The 16,565-nt window shown below is 33.0% G+C and overlaps 2 protein-coding genes across 6 annotated transcripts in view; one reads left to right on the forward strand and one right to left on the reverse strand.

The window, feature by feature from the left end:
* The window catches only part of LOC111086282, a 23,081-nt gene extending 12,554 nt beyond the window's left edge, over positions 1–10,527 (forward strand). Inside the window, exons 3-5 of one of the 3 annotated variants that reach the window (XM_022388563.1) lie at positions 6,371–6,829; positions 9,107–9,360; positions 10,045–10,526. In XM_022388563.1, the coding sequence (XP_022244271.1) occupies positions 6,371–6,829; positions 9,107–9,360; positions 10,045–10,419 (1,088 nt within the window). In that variant the 3' untranslated portion in view covers positions 10,420–10,526. Of the gene's footprint in view, positions 1–6,370; positions 6,830–9,106; positions 9,361–10,044 lie in introns of all 3 variants that reach the window. The other 2 variants (XM_022388564.1, XM_022388565.1) reach the window with 2 other exon arrangements.
* Positions 1–15,775, reverse strand: part of LOC106461562 (ninjurin-2-like) — a 68,147-nt gene extending 52,372 nt beyond the window's left edge. Inside the window, exons 1-2 of one of the 3 annotated variants that reach the window (XR_002611013.1) lie at positions 15,508–15,775; positions 10,234–10,308 (exon numbers count right to left, since the gene is read on the reverse strand). The gene's annotated coding sequence lies outside the window, so the exon portion shown is untranslated. Of the gene's footprint in view, positions 1–10,233; positions 10,309–15,507 lie in introns of those variants that run through there. The other 2 variants (XR_002611012.1, XR_002611011.1) reach the window with 2 other exon arrangements.
* Positions 15,776–16,565: the final 790 nt, after the last annotated feature.

Here is a 16,565-nt window from a genome sequence, read left to right on the forward strand (position 1 = left end):
CATGATAGATAGGCAACATGCAAAAAGAAAAATAGACATGAGAAAAACATTGCTTTATAAACCTTAAGACTCAATAAAAAAAAATTTGATATCTTGCGTATGAAAGCATTTTAATGTTTACTGATAACCTGCTAAATTTCGTTAACATTCGCTTACTAATTTAAAGGTTATAGCATGAAAACTATAACAAGCACAAAATGGTTACAAGGTCGGTCCCAGGGACCGAACCGATGCTGAAAGAGTTAATAGCCTCTTTGATTCTCATAATCATACAAGATTTGTAAGCCTAAATGCAAACTTCTTCAACAGAATTACTTCTGTTGTGTTGATTTATGAAATCATTTATTAGAGGAGAATACATGTGTTAAATTAGTATTTTTAATCTTTAGTGGATGAGCTTATAACTCAGTTATATTACGTGACTTAACACTTTATAATTGGTTGATGGGTAAGTTGACCTTTTATCATCCACTTGTTTCAGGATTTTGTGTTAATACACATTAACCCCAGTTATAAAAATTGTTATGTAAGAGATAACTTTATGGTTTTTACTAGTACTTAAATTTGATTAGCTATATGAATAACTGAAGTTTAAAAAGCCTGACAAAATGTACAATAAATAGGAAAACGTTTTCTTGTGAACATATGTTTTAAATAATAGTGTTTCAATTTATAAAACCAGATTATTTCCTAATAAACTTTAGCTGTTATTTTAATATTTTTGGATTTTTTAGTTAAACAGTGTAAATGATTAAGCAGTTCATATTCTGCAGTGAGTGTTGCATTGCAAAAGGGAAGTTATGTGAAAATATACTTTAAGTAACTGATAAACATGAAATACACTTAATTTAGATCTCTAATAGTTAAGGAAACATTTGCTGTTGCTTTTAGGGAATTAAGATGTTTCACACTCATAACTGGTCATGTATCATATATATTGTTACGTATCTGCTTGTTTGTTAATTCCCGGTAGAAATTCTTTCCAAGGAACTTCAGCTATTCAAGTCCTTTCTTGATTAAACTAGTTTATTCTTTCTCGATACAAACTTTTAATACATAGTAATTTCACAATCAGTACGTTTCTCATCACTTTAAACTTAACTACTTTTATAATACACACTATAAATTACAGCGATTCACAATCTCGATAACTTCACACACTAGCTCGAAACAGAATCGTAAATTACTTGGAACTCTCTTCATTCATCCCGCAGGCTTTCTCTGCTAGGCTTATATACTAAAAAAATAGGGCGTCTCGAACAAACTCGGGCTTACCCGATAATTCATGATCATTCGAGAAATTTCAAGCACGTTACCAGCACCAAATGCGCCAGCAGCATCACGTGACTTCCGCTGTTGTAACAATATGTATACATATTTGTTTTTTTCTTACTTGCTCATTTAATACATTTACATAGTCTAGGAATGTCAAGCAATATATTTTTTTACTGCTCAAATGGAAATGTTTTTTAATTGAACATGAGCAAAAATATTACACATGAATGAGTACATTATATTAAAATAATTTTGGATCTTCACTGCATCATTACAGTCAATGTTTCCACAACCATTCATACTTTATTTGATGAATATGCATCCCTGCAGTATAAATTCCATTGCAAAATGCTCTGTAATAAGGAGGTAATGTCCAAAGCACACCATTAATCCTTGAAGCTTTTCGTAAGCTACCTAGTGTATGAGGATAATGGTTTTCCAGAGCCCATTTTGGTAGTCTGACTGCACCAAAGTCCATTGGTGCTGCATCAGGTGACTTGACCAGTATGTCTCTGTATGGAACACCATAAATATACATTTCATTCTCTAGCTGCTTGAAACCATATCCTTTTGGTCTCGTTTCTATACAAAACTAGAATTTTTGTGTGGAACAAAGGGTCTAGAACTTTTGTCTGATGGAAAGCAGAGTTATCTTGACTTTTGTATCCATTCTCCTGATCCATAAGTTGCTCCTGGCACAGTATCCAGCAATGAAGTATGAATCCCTTTAAGAAAGTTTTGCAACATGCCATATACAACCTTTTGACTTTTGATCACCCGTTGACTAACAGTGGATGTCATTTTTTATAGCTAGGTGCTGTTCATACACTTTTGATCTTCTTTTCCTGAATATATCATGGAAGCAACTTGTATACACGACTTGTGTCATTTTCTGGAAAAAACTTTTTCTTGATTATGTTGCCTGGGGTACGTGCATAACTTTTGTTACTGATTTTTGTGTCTGTGGAATCTCACCTTTTACAAGATGCCACACTTTGTTTTCCAATGCCATTAAGTACAAGGGATATCTCCATGTTGAAAATTATAATTTTACAATTTGAACATGTCTTCAACACTAGTTGATGAATATTTTGTTTTCGAAAGGGCTGTTACATACCCTTCCCAAAACTGATAAATTTTTGGTTTTATCACACTACCTACAAAATGCCAAAGAATGTACAAATGTGGTTCCAATAAATGCTATTCCACTGTGAACTTGTATCAACTCAACTGTGATTGTCATGTGACTTGATGATTTGCTTATTCAAATTTTGTTTAATATAACCTACTCAACCTTCCGTATTCTCAAACAACTTTAAGAATTTTGTAGATAATTTTTATATCTGTACTGTGGTCTGTGGGGTTACATAATTTAAATGTTTTGTTAAATATATGTAAATTCCAAAATGGTACTCCTCCTGTCACCCAAAGCTATCTTGATCCTGGTCTGCCCTCTAAGCATTGATTAATAAAAATTCCCTACAATACACCAGTCCTTATACTCCATCAGTTTTGCAACATTTTGGAATGTGCTGATCATGTGACTACTCTCCACCAATCGTAGTGCTCCATCTCAGGTGCAGCTAGCTCCCTCTACTGTTCTAAAACAATCCTCACCATCTCAGTTGGCATTCTAGTGTGTAAATGTGTGTTTTAATTTGCTCTTCATGTGATTACAAAATTTTGATAATACTTCATCACAAATTTATATCAGTTTCAACTTCAAGTTTCTCCTTCTCATGTTTGATTTCCATTGTTTCTACTTGTTTGTTTTAGAAACATTTCTGTTTTCCATATTCTAATTTGTTTATATGAATTTGAAATTTATTATGGTGGATGATGAAATTCCCTCGACAGTTGACAATTTTTGTGACACAAGTTCCCAGGTTGATTATGTCTGCTGGGGAAGTATAGGGTTTAGTTCGCAGGGAGTTTGTGTTTTACATTCAGCCGACGATTTCTTCCTTTCACTTTACGATCTTTTGTCAGGCAGGATATAACTACTGAGTGGAAATTTTTTTCTCGTGCACCTTTCACCCAAAGCTTACTAGTTTCATTTATAAAGAACCATCACTCATAGACCTCATAAATAGAGCAGATGGGGATTTCTGCCCATCCATACTGTCCCACGAATCCTACAATTGGGGTCTATCTGCTTTTCAAAAGAGATAATTGCAGACACCCATTGCACTGTTTCCAGTGTGTCATTCCTCCTCTATTCTAGTGGAGCACACAAGTCTTTACCAGTTCCCAGTCACTGGAGTGGTGGACCATGGAGGTTTTCTCCTGGGTGGGTTTTAAAAAACAAAATAACATTTTCTAGCCCATATGTAGCCACTCAGCAAGAAGAGGGCTGTAATTGTTATAATCATTACAGTACCAAAAAATAAATTATACAATAATATTCAGTATCCAAGGGACTTCCCTCAGATGTTTTTGTCTAGGCAGACTGCACTTGTTTTTCTTATGCAAGGTGCTTCCACTGAATGGACCACACTTGGCATAATCTGACGTAACCCAAGGTACTTCCACTGGATGGACCACACTTGGCATAATCTGATGTAACCCAAGGTACTTCCACTGGATTTATTTTGACCAGACAGACTGAACTTTGCCTATTCAAATACATTTCATGATTCTTATGCTCTAGCCACAAACTATTATTTTGTTTTTATCTCTCGCTCATTTACTGGTACCATACTATGACTCACTATCACTATGTTCTGTACTATGTCTTGTTCCTTACGATGGCTCGTTATGACATGGATGTGGACAGAGGACTAGTTATGATGACTCTCACGATTGCACTCATAACAGTAATTTATATCTTTCATAATCCTACATATCCAAGGGGCTTCCCCTGGATGTTTTTGCCAGGCAGACCACACTTGTTGATTATTATATCTTATACAAGGCGTTTCAATTGAATATTTTCCCTGGATGGACCTCACTTGGTGTAATCTGGTGTAACCCATGGCACTTCCCTTGGCACATACGTATAAAGGAAAGTGGTTGCATAAATAGAAGCCTTTCCATGTTAGTCATCATACTGATTCATGTCATATTTATCGAGCACTTCCTACACCGATTCAGTTCTGCACGTCTCCTTATTAGTGGTGCCTTTCAATTCAGTTCTGCCTAAATTGTGTTACTTTACTGACTGCTGGGCAAAGAGCAAACCTGTTCCAGATCAAGTGCTGTACCCCACTGGTGTGCTTTCTTTTCATTTACTAGCACACCTGTTTTTTCACTGCAGTCTCTCTCTGCTTGATTTGATATTCATGCGCCTTTATCAGACCCTCCACCTTGACAATGTGGGATTCTAGCTTTGGGTGAGAGGAGGTAGTATCATTTCGGAAGTTAAAATTTTCTTCCTCTGAAAATGTATTTCTGATAGTGTCAGGGTTTTAGTATAAGTAAGCTGGGTTTCTTTTACAGTAGGTGTCTGTGACTTGTTAGCAATGAATTTGAACAATAAATGGATAGCACACAATTCACTTGTTTTAAAATAATATATTTAAAACAAGTCAAACATATGTACAAAAAATTTTTTTACACTATAGAATATCACAGTTGTATCTAAAATTTTAAATAATTATCTTTTCTTGTCAAAAATCCACACAGGCTGATTCAATTACTTTAGAAACCAATTGACAAGAAAAATTATGTTTCTCTACTCTGTTTGTTACTGCACAATCTGCAATAAATACACTTAAGTTACCATGCGGGTTACCACAGTTGTATCCAGAACTTTAAATAATTATCTCCTTTTCATCAAAGTCCACACAGACTTAATAACACATTTTGACAAGACAAATTATTATTCTTATCTCTATTAAACTATGAAACTTACTTTAAAATATCATCCGTTATGGCTAAATTAACTATCATGCAGTCTAACTTCACTTTCACTAACTTAACATTTTCTGACTTAACTTTACTTAACTTGTTGGTTACCATGGTTGTATCCAGAGTTTTAGATAATTGTCTTGTTTTTTTTCTGCCAAAATTCCACACATGTTGGTTCATTTACTTTAGAAAGCAATTGACAAGACAAATTATTTTTCCTATTTCTGTTGTTAGAATACAGCTGTGAAACACACTATATAAATCACCTGTTAAGGCTAATCACTTCACATTTTCTTTCACTAACTAACTTTTTTCTATCTTTTTAACATGCTGTATCTACATGTATTTATAACATGTGACAAAAAAATCTAGAACTATCTAGCCCTCTACTAGCAACAATATTATACATAACTAGAAAAACTTGGAAGCTTTGAGTAAGATGTATTTATAACATGTGACAAAAAAATCTAGAACTATCTAGCCCTCTACTAGCAACAATATTATACATAACTAGAAAAACTTGGAAGCTTTGAGTAAGATGACGTCAACAATATTACCAAAGCCTAGTACAACAATCAAACTGCGTACACAACATACAACCCGACCCGCACAGAGTTGTGTAACAAACTTGTCATAACTATTACTTTTAAAATAAGTAACTTTTAACACACTTGTTATGAAAACTAAATAATTATTAAATATTAATTCCTAAATAAACTAAATTGTAACTATTAAGCTAAACAGTCTTGTATATCCAACAGATAGGTACTTACCTCCACTCGCCCACTTCTCATCCTTCCTCCCCACTGAGATGCCAGTGTTTATGGTTTGCACCTGCCAATTATTGATAGTGAGGATTGTTCTATAATAGTAGAGAGAGCTAGCTGCACCATTATGGATGGCACAATACGATTGGTGGAGAGTAGTCACATGATCAGCACATGTTCTGAAATAGCACAAAACTTGTGGGATACAAAGACTGGTGCACTGTAGCAAAATTTTTTTTATCAATGCTTAGAGGGTAGACCAGGATAGATATAGCTTTGAGTGAGGAGAGGTGAGTATCTATTTGAAATACATTTTCAGAGTAAGAAAATGTTAACATGCTCTTGTTTGTTTAAATGAAATTTTATTTGATAGTAAAGATGTCTTTATAAACTTGTGTTTATGTATGTTCTTGCATTATATGAATAACATTTGTATATTGTATTAAAAATGCTTTCTTTTTTGAAATCATGTTTTATAGAAGTATACAATGAATATGAAAAACTAAAGAGTGCAACTGAGACAATTGCTGGCTTTTGTGAAGTACCAGTATGTACAACACCCTTAGAAATAGCTCCTATTGTGAACCTGACGGAGACCTCTGTTGGTACTTCTGGAGAAACAGTGTGTGCAGCACCTTTCACAAAAATTCCCCTCATGTCCACGACATGTGAAATACCTAATAGTGGCTCCGAAGAGATGATTTTCAAAACAGCCTTGCCCTCAGTTCCCCTGATGACAACAACAGTTGAAACAATTGCTTCTTCTGAAAAGCTAGACTATACAAGAACTTTAACAACAGTGTCTTTGCCATCAAATACAACAGAGGAAGTTTCTAATTCAACAAGAGATCTAGCACAAGTACACACAAGGTATTCATCTGCATCTCCCTTGAAGTCACAGGATATATCCTCAAACTCTCTTCGACATGAGGACGAAGGTAATCTCCTTATGGATACCATTACTCTTAACATATTTTATGGTTTGTTTTCTACTTACTTAGGATTATAAGGAACTAATAATAATGATAAATTTCATATATATGAAAATTTCAAATAGAATTTTATAATTCTTATATTTATATATTATGATGCACAAGACTCATCTAAGCTTGTAATTATTTCTACAGATGGTAGTAATTAATAGTTAAACTTCTTATCTTTTTTTTGTTTTAGGCGTAACAAATTCATTATAAACTCTAATTCTACTCAGTTTTTTATCTAAGTAATTGTTATTAACACAAATATGTATACTTTTTTCAAATATAATAAATGAAAAATTATAGCAAGAGTTAATCAACGGTGCTACATAACCATTAATTTTTATTGAAAAACACATAATTTACCTTGTATACTTCAGTACACAAACAATAACAACATGATTTTCTTTTCATGAATGATGAAAATTTTATTTTATTATTATACTCAACTAGATCTCAGTCTGTTGATTTAAGATGTTAAAAATTTTAAATAATTTTTATTTTGAGATGAGAGTTAAGTAACTTGGAATTTAAGGGAAAGCTTGATTGTGAAAAAAGAGAGATCCTTTTTTTTATGAGTTGGTTTTTACTATAAAGTATTTAAATCTTCCTCCATGTATAAAGTGCATACTAGAATATTAAATCTAGAATTTGCATTTGATATAACTGAATACATATATTGTTGTTGATATTTGAGTCAAGAATTTATTTCAAATGCATTTTATGGATAACTATTGTTTACTTACATGAATATAAAGTATTTATATTGTACTAAAAATTTGATTAATGAAATTGTATACAGTTTTTTATTCATATGCTTAATACATACCACATCAGAGTACAACATTTTAACAACTGGTATATGGGCAAATTAGGTCACATTTTATACTAGGGTTTGGATAATCAAAAATTGATCTTAAAATTTGATTATGAAAAATTATACTAAATGAAATTTTTTATTATAAGGATTTCTTTTTTTCATAGCAAAATATTAAGTATAGATGAAGATATGACTACACAAAGATTGATGTGTCAATGGGTATTAGCTATATATTAAGAATGTTAGACATCTAGCACTGCATTTTTAAATAGCTTCATTTGAAATGTGTTTACAGGATACTGTATTAAGCTAAAACTTCAAGTAGTTTATTGGGTTTCTATACCAATTTTACACAAACAGAAAACTTTGTCATATTGTAGTGAATCACACTATGGAGCTAATAACACCCTTCACTGGACAGAGTGCAGCAAAAGTTTTGAATGTACTTTATATTTTTCTTTAACTTGTGACAGGATATGATTTCTTTGGTCACTCTGTTATCTTTTACAATTTGTTTTCTTATATTAAGCAATAATTGGTCTGCATCATTGTATAAGATAGAATATATTTTCTCTAAAATTGAATTGCTGAATGTAATTATACAACTTGCTTTATCAGTAGAATTATAGCATTCACTTTCATGTAATTTTTGACCCGATAAATTTCTCATCAAAGAAGCTTCCATTCCAAAAACATCTCTTGTATCATATACATTTTTGCATTCTTTCATGATGTATTCATCTTCTTTTGTCATCATCATCACTACCTCCATTTAAAGCCAAAATGTCATTATCAATAAAATTCATATAATCATTTTTGTCATGTACACCTTTATTGATATTCACAATATTCTCATTGTAATTTGGCCATAGTTGTTTTCTTGTACTATTTGTTTCATTATTAGTACTTGCCAATACTCTTTTTGGCTAATTTCCCCCATGTCATTAACTCAATTTAAAAGAAATTGATAATCCATTACATTCATAACTGCAGAGAGATCCTGCTTAGCATTTTGAACATCTGTGGCTTTTTACATTTGCAATATAATGGTTCCATTTCGATTAAAATTGCAATTTTTGACAGTCATTTAAGCATTTGCCAGCAATTTTGACACATCGATTTGGAGCAGCCGGTGGTCCACTGAAGCTAAATGTAGGCTAAATTATTGTCTTTTTTTGGCCAATTATATTGCTCTAAAAAGGAAACAAAAAAATAAACCTACTTCCACTATCAACATTAGCTTACCCAATTTGCAGATACAAGCAGTGTTAAAATTCAGTGTTTGCCAGTAAATGATCTGTTCAATTAAGTCTTCTTAAATGGTAGGTGGTTTGGATTTTGTATTATGGGGGTGTAAATGTACGTTAGTTTATACTTTATTATCTCATAATGATAATTACAATTGATTTTACTTTCAGAAAGGTTTACTTGGACATATGCAGCAACCCTTTTGTTAATTAATGAGTATAGACAACGACAACACAGGTTTGAAGATAAAACAACTTTGAAAAAAGGTGTCTGGAAGGAAGTTGTAGCAGTTTTCAAAAAACATGGTTATGCAATTTCTGTAAAGCTTTTGAGAAAAAAGTGGTCTAATATGATAAGCACCTACAGGAAAATCAAAGATCGCACCATAGGGACAGGTGAAGGAAGTCACTGGAAGTATTTTTGTGTATGTAACACCCATTTCTGAGAACATCTTAAAACTAGAATTATAGTCATTTTACTGAAATGGATTGAAGGTGGTAGTACATAAGAAAGTGAAGTTATCAAACACTGTTAAGTATGTGTCAGAGATGTACCACACACTATGTGAGATAAAACAGTCACAATATAGCTGCTGATTATTTTTTAAATTAGCCCCTATCTGGTCATAAGACTATTTATAATAGCATTTCAACTAAGAATTTTATTTTCAAGACCCAGTGACTTTATAACTTATGTAAGCATAAAATATGTCCAAGTTTTTCTAAACTTGGCCATTTATTTTAACTAGCTTAAAAGTTATTTTGTTGTACCTGCATTTACCTGTGTTTGCAAAGTAAATAAAATATAGTAACATGGTAAATGTACAAGTTAAGATCTCATAGTGCACTTGTTCAATTTGTAGAGTTCATTTATTTATGCTAGAATGTTTGGAACATGAAAGTCAAGTACATCATAATAAATAGAACGTAGATTACAAAATGAATAATTCATACATTTTGCAAATTTATATTGTGCAAGTATTTGCTCTTTCATGTTAATATTGCAATCTTGTAATAGTAATAGCTTAACTGTTATGTTGATTTTTAGTGTTGTAATACTAGCTCATTTTTGCTGCAGATTTTTCTAGTTGGTATTTTTTTTTTCATAGATGTTAGATGAACTTCTTGATAAGAAGACATCTGTTCCACAAATAACATATCTGGAGCTTCCACTCAGTTCTGAGACCCCTTCACTCGATACATCTAGTAGCATTCCACCAGATACTACTCTACAGTCACCTCCTCAGTCAACAACACTCCCCTCACAGTCCTGCTCCCCACCAAGAAAAAGACGAAAAAGGCGACGTGATGAACAGACACCAGGATGGTTTGTTGAGTTTAGAAAAAAGTGGCGTGAACATGGAAAAAGGACTCTTATGGTTCAGGAAGCCCAACATAAAGAACGAATGAAAAAATTATCAATGCTTACACAGTCCATACAAGAACTGTGCAGAGTCATAAAGGAGAAAAAATACTCCATGTAATCAATGTATAGTACTGAAATCAAAGCTAAATATTATGTTATTGAAACTGTATATGTTTATTTTCATATGTTGTTAGTCATAAAATATATAATACTTCAATTAAAAGTTATGCCCTAGCTTTTTTATCTTTTTTTAAAATTACTTTTGCAAAACCATCAAATGAATAGATATTGTTAATCTTGAAAATTGCAATTGCTAGCTCAATTTATAAAATTACTTTTTCAAAGTTTATCTAAAAAAGCTATCAATTGATATTGTAAACCTAAATCTTTAGGCTGTTTTGAACATGTAGATTAATTTTTCTTTAAACTCTGGAAACAACCACAATCTTGTGATCCCATCCACAAAATTTTAAAGGTTCTCTGACATGAAAAAGTTTAGTATTTTAATAATACTTTATTCTCTTCTGTGAATTTCAAAACAAAATTGCATCAGTTGAGGAGCAAGAGAAGGTTAAAATAAACTATAAACTGATAGCATTTAATCACTTCAAACTTGTTTTCTCAAACAAAAGAGCCAGAACACAAATGGTTCACATTATAGAGCAGAATAATAAGGTTTGTGCAGGGGTTTCTTGAATATATGGCAAGAGTAAAGTAATTTTAGGATGGTATGCTTCTAATTATCATTATAATTATCACAATCATAAATTTTACCTGTTAATGCTTGTGTATCATGAAGTACAAAGTTTGTAATTTAGAAACTAGTAAACAATTATATTTTTGTTGCCTCTACCCACCAGTGGCTCAGTGGTAAGTCTAAAGGCTTATAACACTAAAAAGCAGGTTTTGATACTTGTGGTGGGCACAGCACAGATAGCCCATTGCATAACTTTTTGCTTAACAACAAACAAACACATTTTTGTTCATGATCACATTTAAGAGCTGAGAAAATGTATTAATTTTTCTATTATATATGTTTTTGTGAAAGTTTAGAAAGGCTTTATTTATTTAATTACAGTACAGTTAGGTAATATATTCAGTTTGCTCAATAATAAACATTCATTATGACCATTTTGTTCTACAGAATTTAAGGAATAAATTATTCAGTCACAAAAAGTCAAAAATAATTTTTACCAATTTCACATGCTTAACCATTTCAGTATTTTTTAATTTGGGATTGAGCTAAGTTCTGGTGATGCTGGGCATGACATGATATAGTAGTTAGAATACTTAAGCTATTAATCCAAGAATACTTTTACATGACCTGTTGTCTCTAAAACTCTCTGCACTTTGAGGTTGTGGATATGCATTATAAGAGTAGTGATCAAATTCCATTACTAAATCAGAAAAGAGTAGTCCAAGAGCTCTTAAAAAAAAAGAAAAAGAGAGAAAGAACATATTCTAAAATTGAATGGAGTATTTTTTGTAATATTTTATTATTAGTTTTGACATGAACTGTTTGTGATCTTTCAAATAACAATCAGGCATGTAAAAACAACTCTGTATTTCGAACAGGTCACAGTAATGACCAGAAGCGTCCATAGAATGTATTCCTGGTGGAAGCAAGCCATCACAGAGTGCAGGCCATTTGCCTTGAAGTTTGAATGTGATGCTCTGGCTGATTATGGCTTATTTATGTAAACCTAATTTTATCATTTATATTCAAATAGTATTACTTTCTAATATATTTTTAAAATATATTGTTCATATAAATTTTCTTCTGAAATTCCAGGATGGCGCTAGTGAGTCCCCCCCACCCCTGCATCATCCTGTGGACACTCATGAGATTTTGAAGCTTAGAACACTACTTTTTCCTTTGACAGGGTATTTATCAAGTTCTGTGCCAAGAAATGTAACTAGGGGAAATATAACGTATTTATAAGGATAATTTTTGAATTCACAAAATCACTGGCAGAGTAATCTCTTCAGACATTGTCCATTACCAAAGAGAAAGTAAGATATCACAAAAACATTAGATAACAGTATCCACTTCATGACCTCTTGGGAAAAGTAAAACTATCAATAAAAAAATGTTAGAACTAGCTAGAACAAAAAAGCAAAGTGCTTGTATACACAGAAACACAGTTTCCACCCGTATCACATCTCTGAAAGGAAAACTTTACAGAAACCTTCCTTATCTGGCTAGTGTCAAATAGGATGCTATCTATATGATTGTAATGAAATTTGAATGATATTTATTGACGGGATGAAAATTGTTTCTAAACTTAATTTTTCCGGTGCAAGAAAACTTTCACATGTTTTCAGAAACATAAGCTTCAATACCTAGCTTCAGACTGAAACACTTGTTTCAAATTACCCTGTCCAGTCTTGGCCCCAACTGAAGTTTCTGTGGAAATTATTATTTCAGGAAGAAATTTCCCCATTTAGCAGGACACTTAACTCGTCAAATTGTATCAAGACAAGTAATCAAAATGCTTATTTTCTACCACTCTCTTCTCAAAGAATGGAATACAACACCAGGATCAGAATGCATCACATTGCTTAATCCACCAATGATGGACCATTTTGGAAAAGCCAAGCGTTGGCCCTGTGGTTAGCATGTCGGACTATGGATCTAAGGTTCATGCCTTATTATTGAAAAACAAAACAAAAAACAATTTGTTCTACACTTTGGGGTGATGAATGAATTATAATGCTATAAGAGTAACGGTAAAATCCCACCGTTTGGTCTGACAAGACTTAGTGATTGACTATTGACTAGCTGCCTTCCCTCTAGTCTACCACTTCAAAATTAGAGATGATAGTGCAGATATAACCCTCGAGAAGTTTTACGCCAAATTCAATAGCCAAAGACGTTGGAAGTCTGAGAAAATATTTTCAAAGTATGCAACCATGATGATCCTAATATTGTTAGTGACTTTAGTTATGAAAACGTTCGTGTGTTTCATTCAACAAATGTGCTGTTACTGTATGTTTAAGCTTTTTAATTTTCACTAATTATTTTTTGTAGTTATGAAGAATTAACTATGAGATGTGTACTGTGCTCCTTACCTGCTTAGTTGGAAACAGTAATTTTAACCCTATAAATGTTGAGTGAATCATAACAAGAAAATTTTAATGTACTCCACGGTTAGGGCGCTCGAAATGCAATTTGCGGGTTCGAATTCCAGTCACCGAACGTGCACGCCCTTTCCACCGTTGCAGTGTTATAAAATAATGGTAAATCGTTGGTAAAAGAATAGCCCAAGAGTTGGCGATGGGCGATGTTGACCAGCTGCTTTCCCCCTAGTCTATCACTGCTAAAATAGGGACAGCTAGCGCAGATAGCCTTCGAGTAGCTTTGCATGAAGATCAAAACTAACTAACTAATGCACTTCTCTCATATATGGTAACTGAAATGTAGGATTTTTCCTGTTCAACCAAACTGAAAACGTAGTCACAATGATATTGTCAACCTATTACAAAAGCTTAATATAGGATATTACCTTTGAAATATGTTATTAGTCAATAGTGTATTCGATTTTATTATAAGCACATGTCAGTTATGTAACATTATATTACGATGTTGCTGTCAACTTTTATTCAGTACTTTGTTCGGGTTATAAAAGTATGTAAGGCACGACTGCAAAATATTGTAAGTCATTTTTCTTGATACACGGATAAACGTAAAACCTGAGAATTTGCCGAAGAAACTTGAAAATTAACTGATTTGTATCATATGTCAGATAATGTAATACGGTAGTGTTGTGAGTTAAGAGATGATTATTGCCATTTTAACCAGATAACATTTGTAAAGCACGTACTGTTAATACTATTAACATGGAGTATATAACACAGAAGCACAAGGAATAGATCAAAATAAGTTTATTAATAAACTGTTTATCGTAAATTCTACATGCTCTTAGGTTTCTACCTGAATGTAGGGCATTTTTCAAAAGTTAATGGCTTGTGTAAAACATCTAAGTGTAAATACAAAATGCTCCCCGGTAGTCATAAATTGAATATTTAGCTGTTTAAAATAGGGTAAAGAATTGTTCTCCAGGTGGGTCCCAATGATTAGTGTGCCACACTGTGGATTTGAGTTTCCGCCAAATATTCAAGAGAAATCGCGCTTCACACTTCGGGGTCGTGGATACATTATAAGAATGAAGGTCAAATCCATGTAACCCATGAGTTGGTGGTGGGTGGTATTGACTAGTTGCCTTCTCTCTAGTCACTCGATTTTAAACTAGGTATTGCTAGCGCAGATACCCCTTGAATAGCTTTGTGTGAAATTCAAAAAATATAATTTCGCCAGGAATTCCACTGTAGATGGCTGCACTTTTAATGGAATTTACGGGCAATTAATAAAGTACACAATACCTGCCTTCTTATACAAGTTTCCTTTTCTTCGAATGTTAGTTTATTAAACTTTAATGCATCTTAAATTTGCAATCATTAACATCTACTACTTATATACTTAGTCACAATCACAAAAGAGGAATCGCTTAAGATACATGAATGAATTGTTTTTAAGTTACCTAGCAACCTTGGTAACCAAAACAAAACATCGACGTCATAAATCAATAACACATTTGAAACATTCTTTCTGTAGTTCTGACTGCAAAGTGTCAAACAAAGCCATTATGAGAAAAATAGTATAAATATTACAAACATCTGCAGCAAATACATATAGGTGAAAAAAAAAAGTAAAATAAACGTTTTTATCATTTATTAATAAAATAATATGACAATAGGCCAACTGGAAATTCTTTTCATTTTTGTTTCACAGAATGAGTGTATTATTTGTGGGTGTGTGATCGAGTATTACATTATATTCTTTTTAAACACCGGGAACAGCTGTTGTTGGTACTCTATAATACACTGATATTGAACACATAAATATAGAAAAATTTTCGATGCCTAACTTAGCGCAGACTACTTTTCTAATGACGTACCTTATTGGTTGGTAAAATTTTAGACACAGTGATGATAAGAACTCTATTTATCAATAAAATTATTGTGAACCATGGTTCTAACTCACAAATTAATTCCGAATGGAAATTAGGCATTTTGTTTCAAGCTCACCTGGTTGCCCCACGCCAACTCAGCGGTAAGTTTGCAGGCTTCGATGCTAAAAATCTGGTTTCGAAATCTATGGGGGAGAGCCCGGTTAGTCTATTGTGCATAACAAAACCAAGCTTACCTGATTGTTTACCTGTAGATTTGCTCCCCGTCCTGATGATGGAGTTTTAAGCGATCTTTGTTCTACACATATTTCTTCATATTTAGAAGCGACTGGTTCAATGACAGGCATTTCCAACTTTCTTTTCGTTTACGGTTCACTTGTAAACGTATTTGTTGTGACCGATTTATCTGTGTTATCGCCTAGCTATAAGTATAACTATATAGTTTCAAATTCCTATGATAAGTTCGACTTTTCTTCTTTGTAGTCTACATGCACTGTTTTAGTTTACATAGGAGCCGACACAAGAAATGTTAGGCCCTCTGTGGATTATTTTTGGCTACTGCATTACAGGCGTCATGTTTATCTCGTGTATATTAATTTAATAAGTAAATTTAATATTTTACAAATATTTATAATATATTATTTCTTTTATTGGAATCTCAGAATCCCCGTCGCATTTTTTTTCTTAAAAAAAGAAAATACTGTTACCAACATTAATGTTTTCTGTAAACCTTATTACATGGTGTAATGTCATTTAACAACTACAATTTTTCCTTGATGTCTTATAAACAGGTAGGATGAAGAGTTTTTTAATCAAACCTTTGTAAGCTACAACTCGGCTTGCCCGATGAAGTCTAGTATTGAGTGAAATATGTAGTCAACAGTGGCGTATAAAGAATTAAATATAATTAGTACACCAGCATACATTTTTCTTAATTGAAATCTATATTGGATTTTAAAAAATGTTAATGCAATACAACTTGTTATCAGTTTTACCGTGATATAATGTTACACAGATTACCGGCCCGGCATGGCCAGGTGGATAAGGCGCTCCACTCGCAATCTGAGGGTCGCGGGTTCGAATCCCCGTCCCACCAAACATGCTCGCCCTTTCAGCCGTGGGGGGCGTTATAATGTGACGGTCAATCCCAATATTTGTTGGTTAAAGAGTAGCCCAAGAGTTGGCGGTGGGTGGTGATGACTAGCTGCTTTCCCTCTAGTCTTACACTGCAAAATTAGGGACGGCTAGCGCAGATAGCCCTCGTGTAGCTTTGCGCGAAATTCAAAAACAAACA

The sequence above is a fragment of the Limulus polyphemus genome, unplaced genomic scaffold (genome assembly GCF_000517525.1).
Source record: "Limulus polyphemus unplaced genomic scaffold, Limulus_polyphemus-2.1.2 Scaffold987, whole genome shotgun sequence".
Lineage (NCBI taxonomy): Eukaryota > Metazoa > Arthropoda > Merostomata > Xiphosura > Limulidae > Limulus > Limulus polyphemus.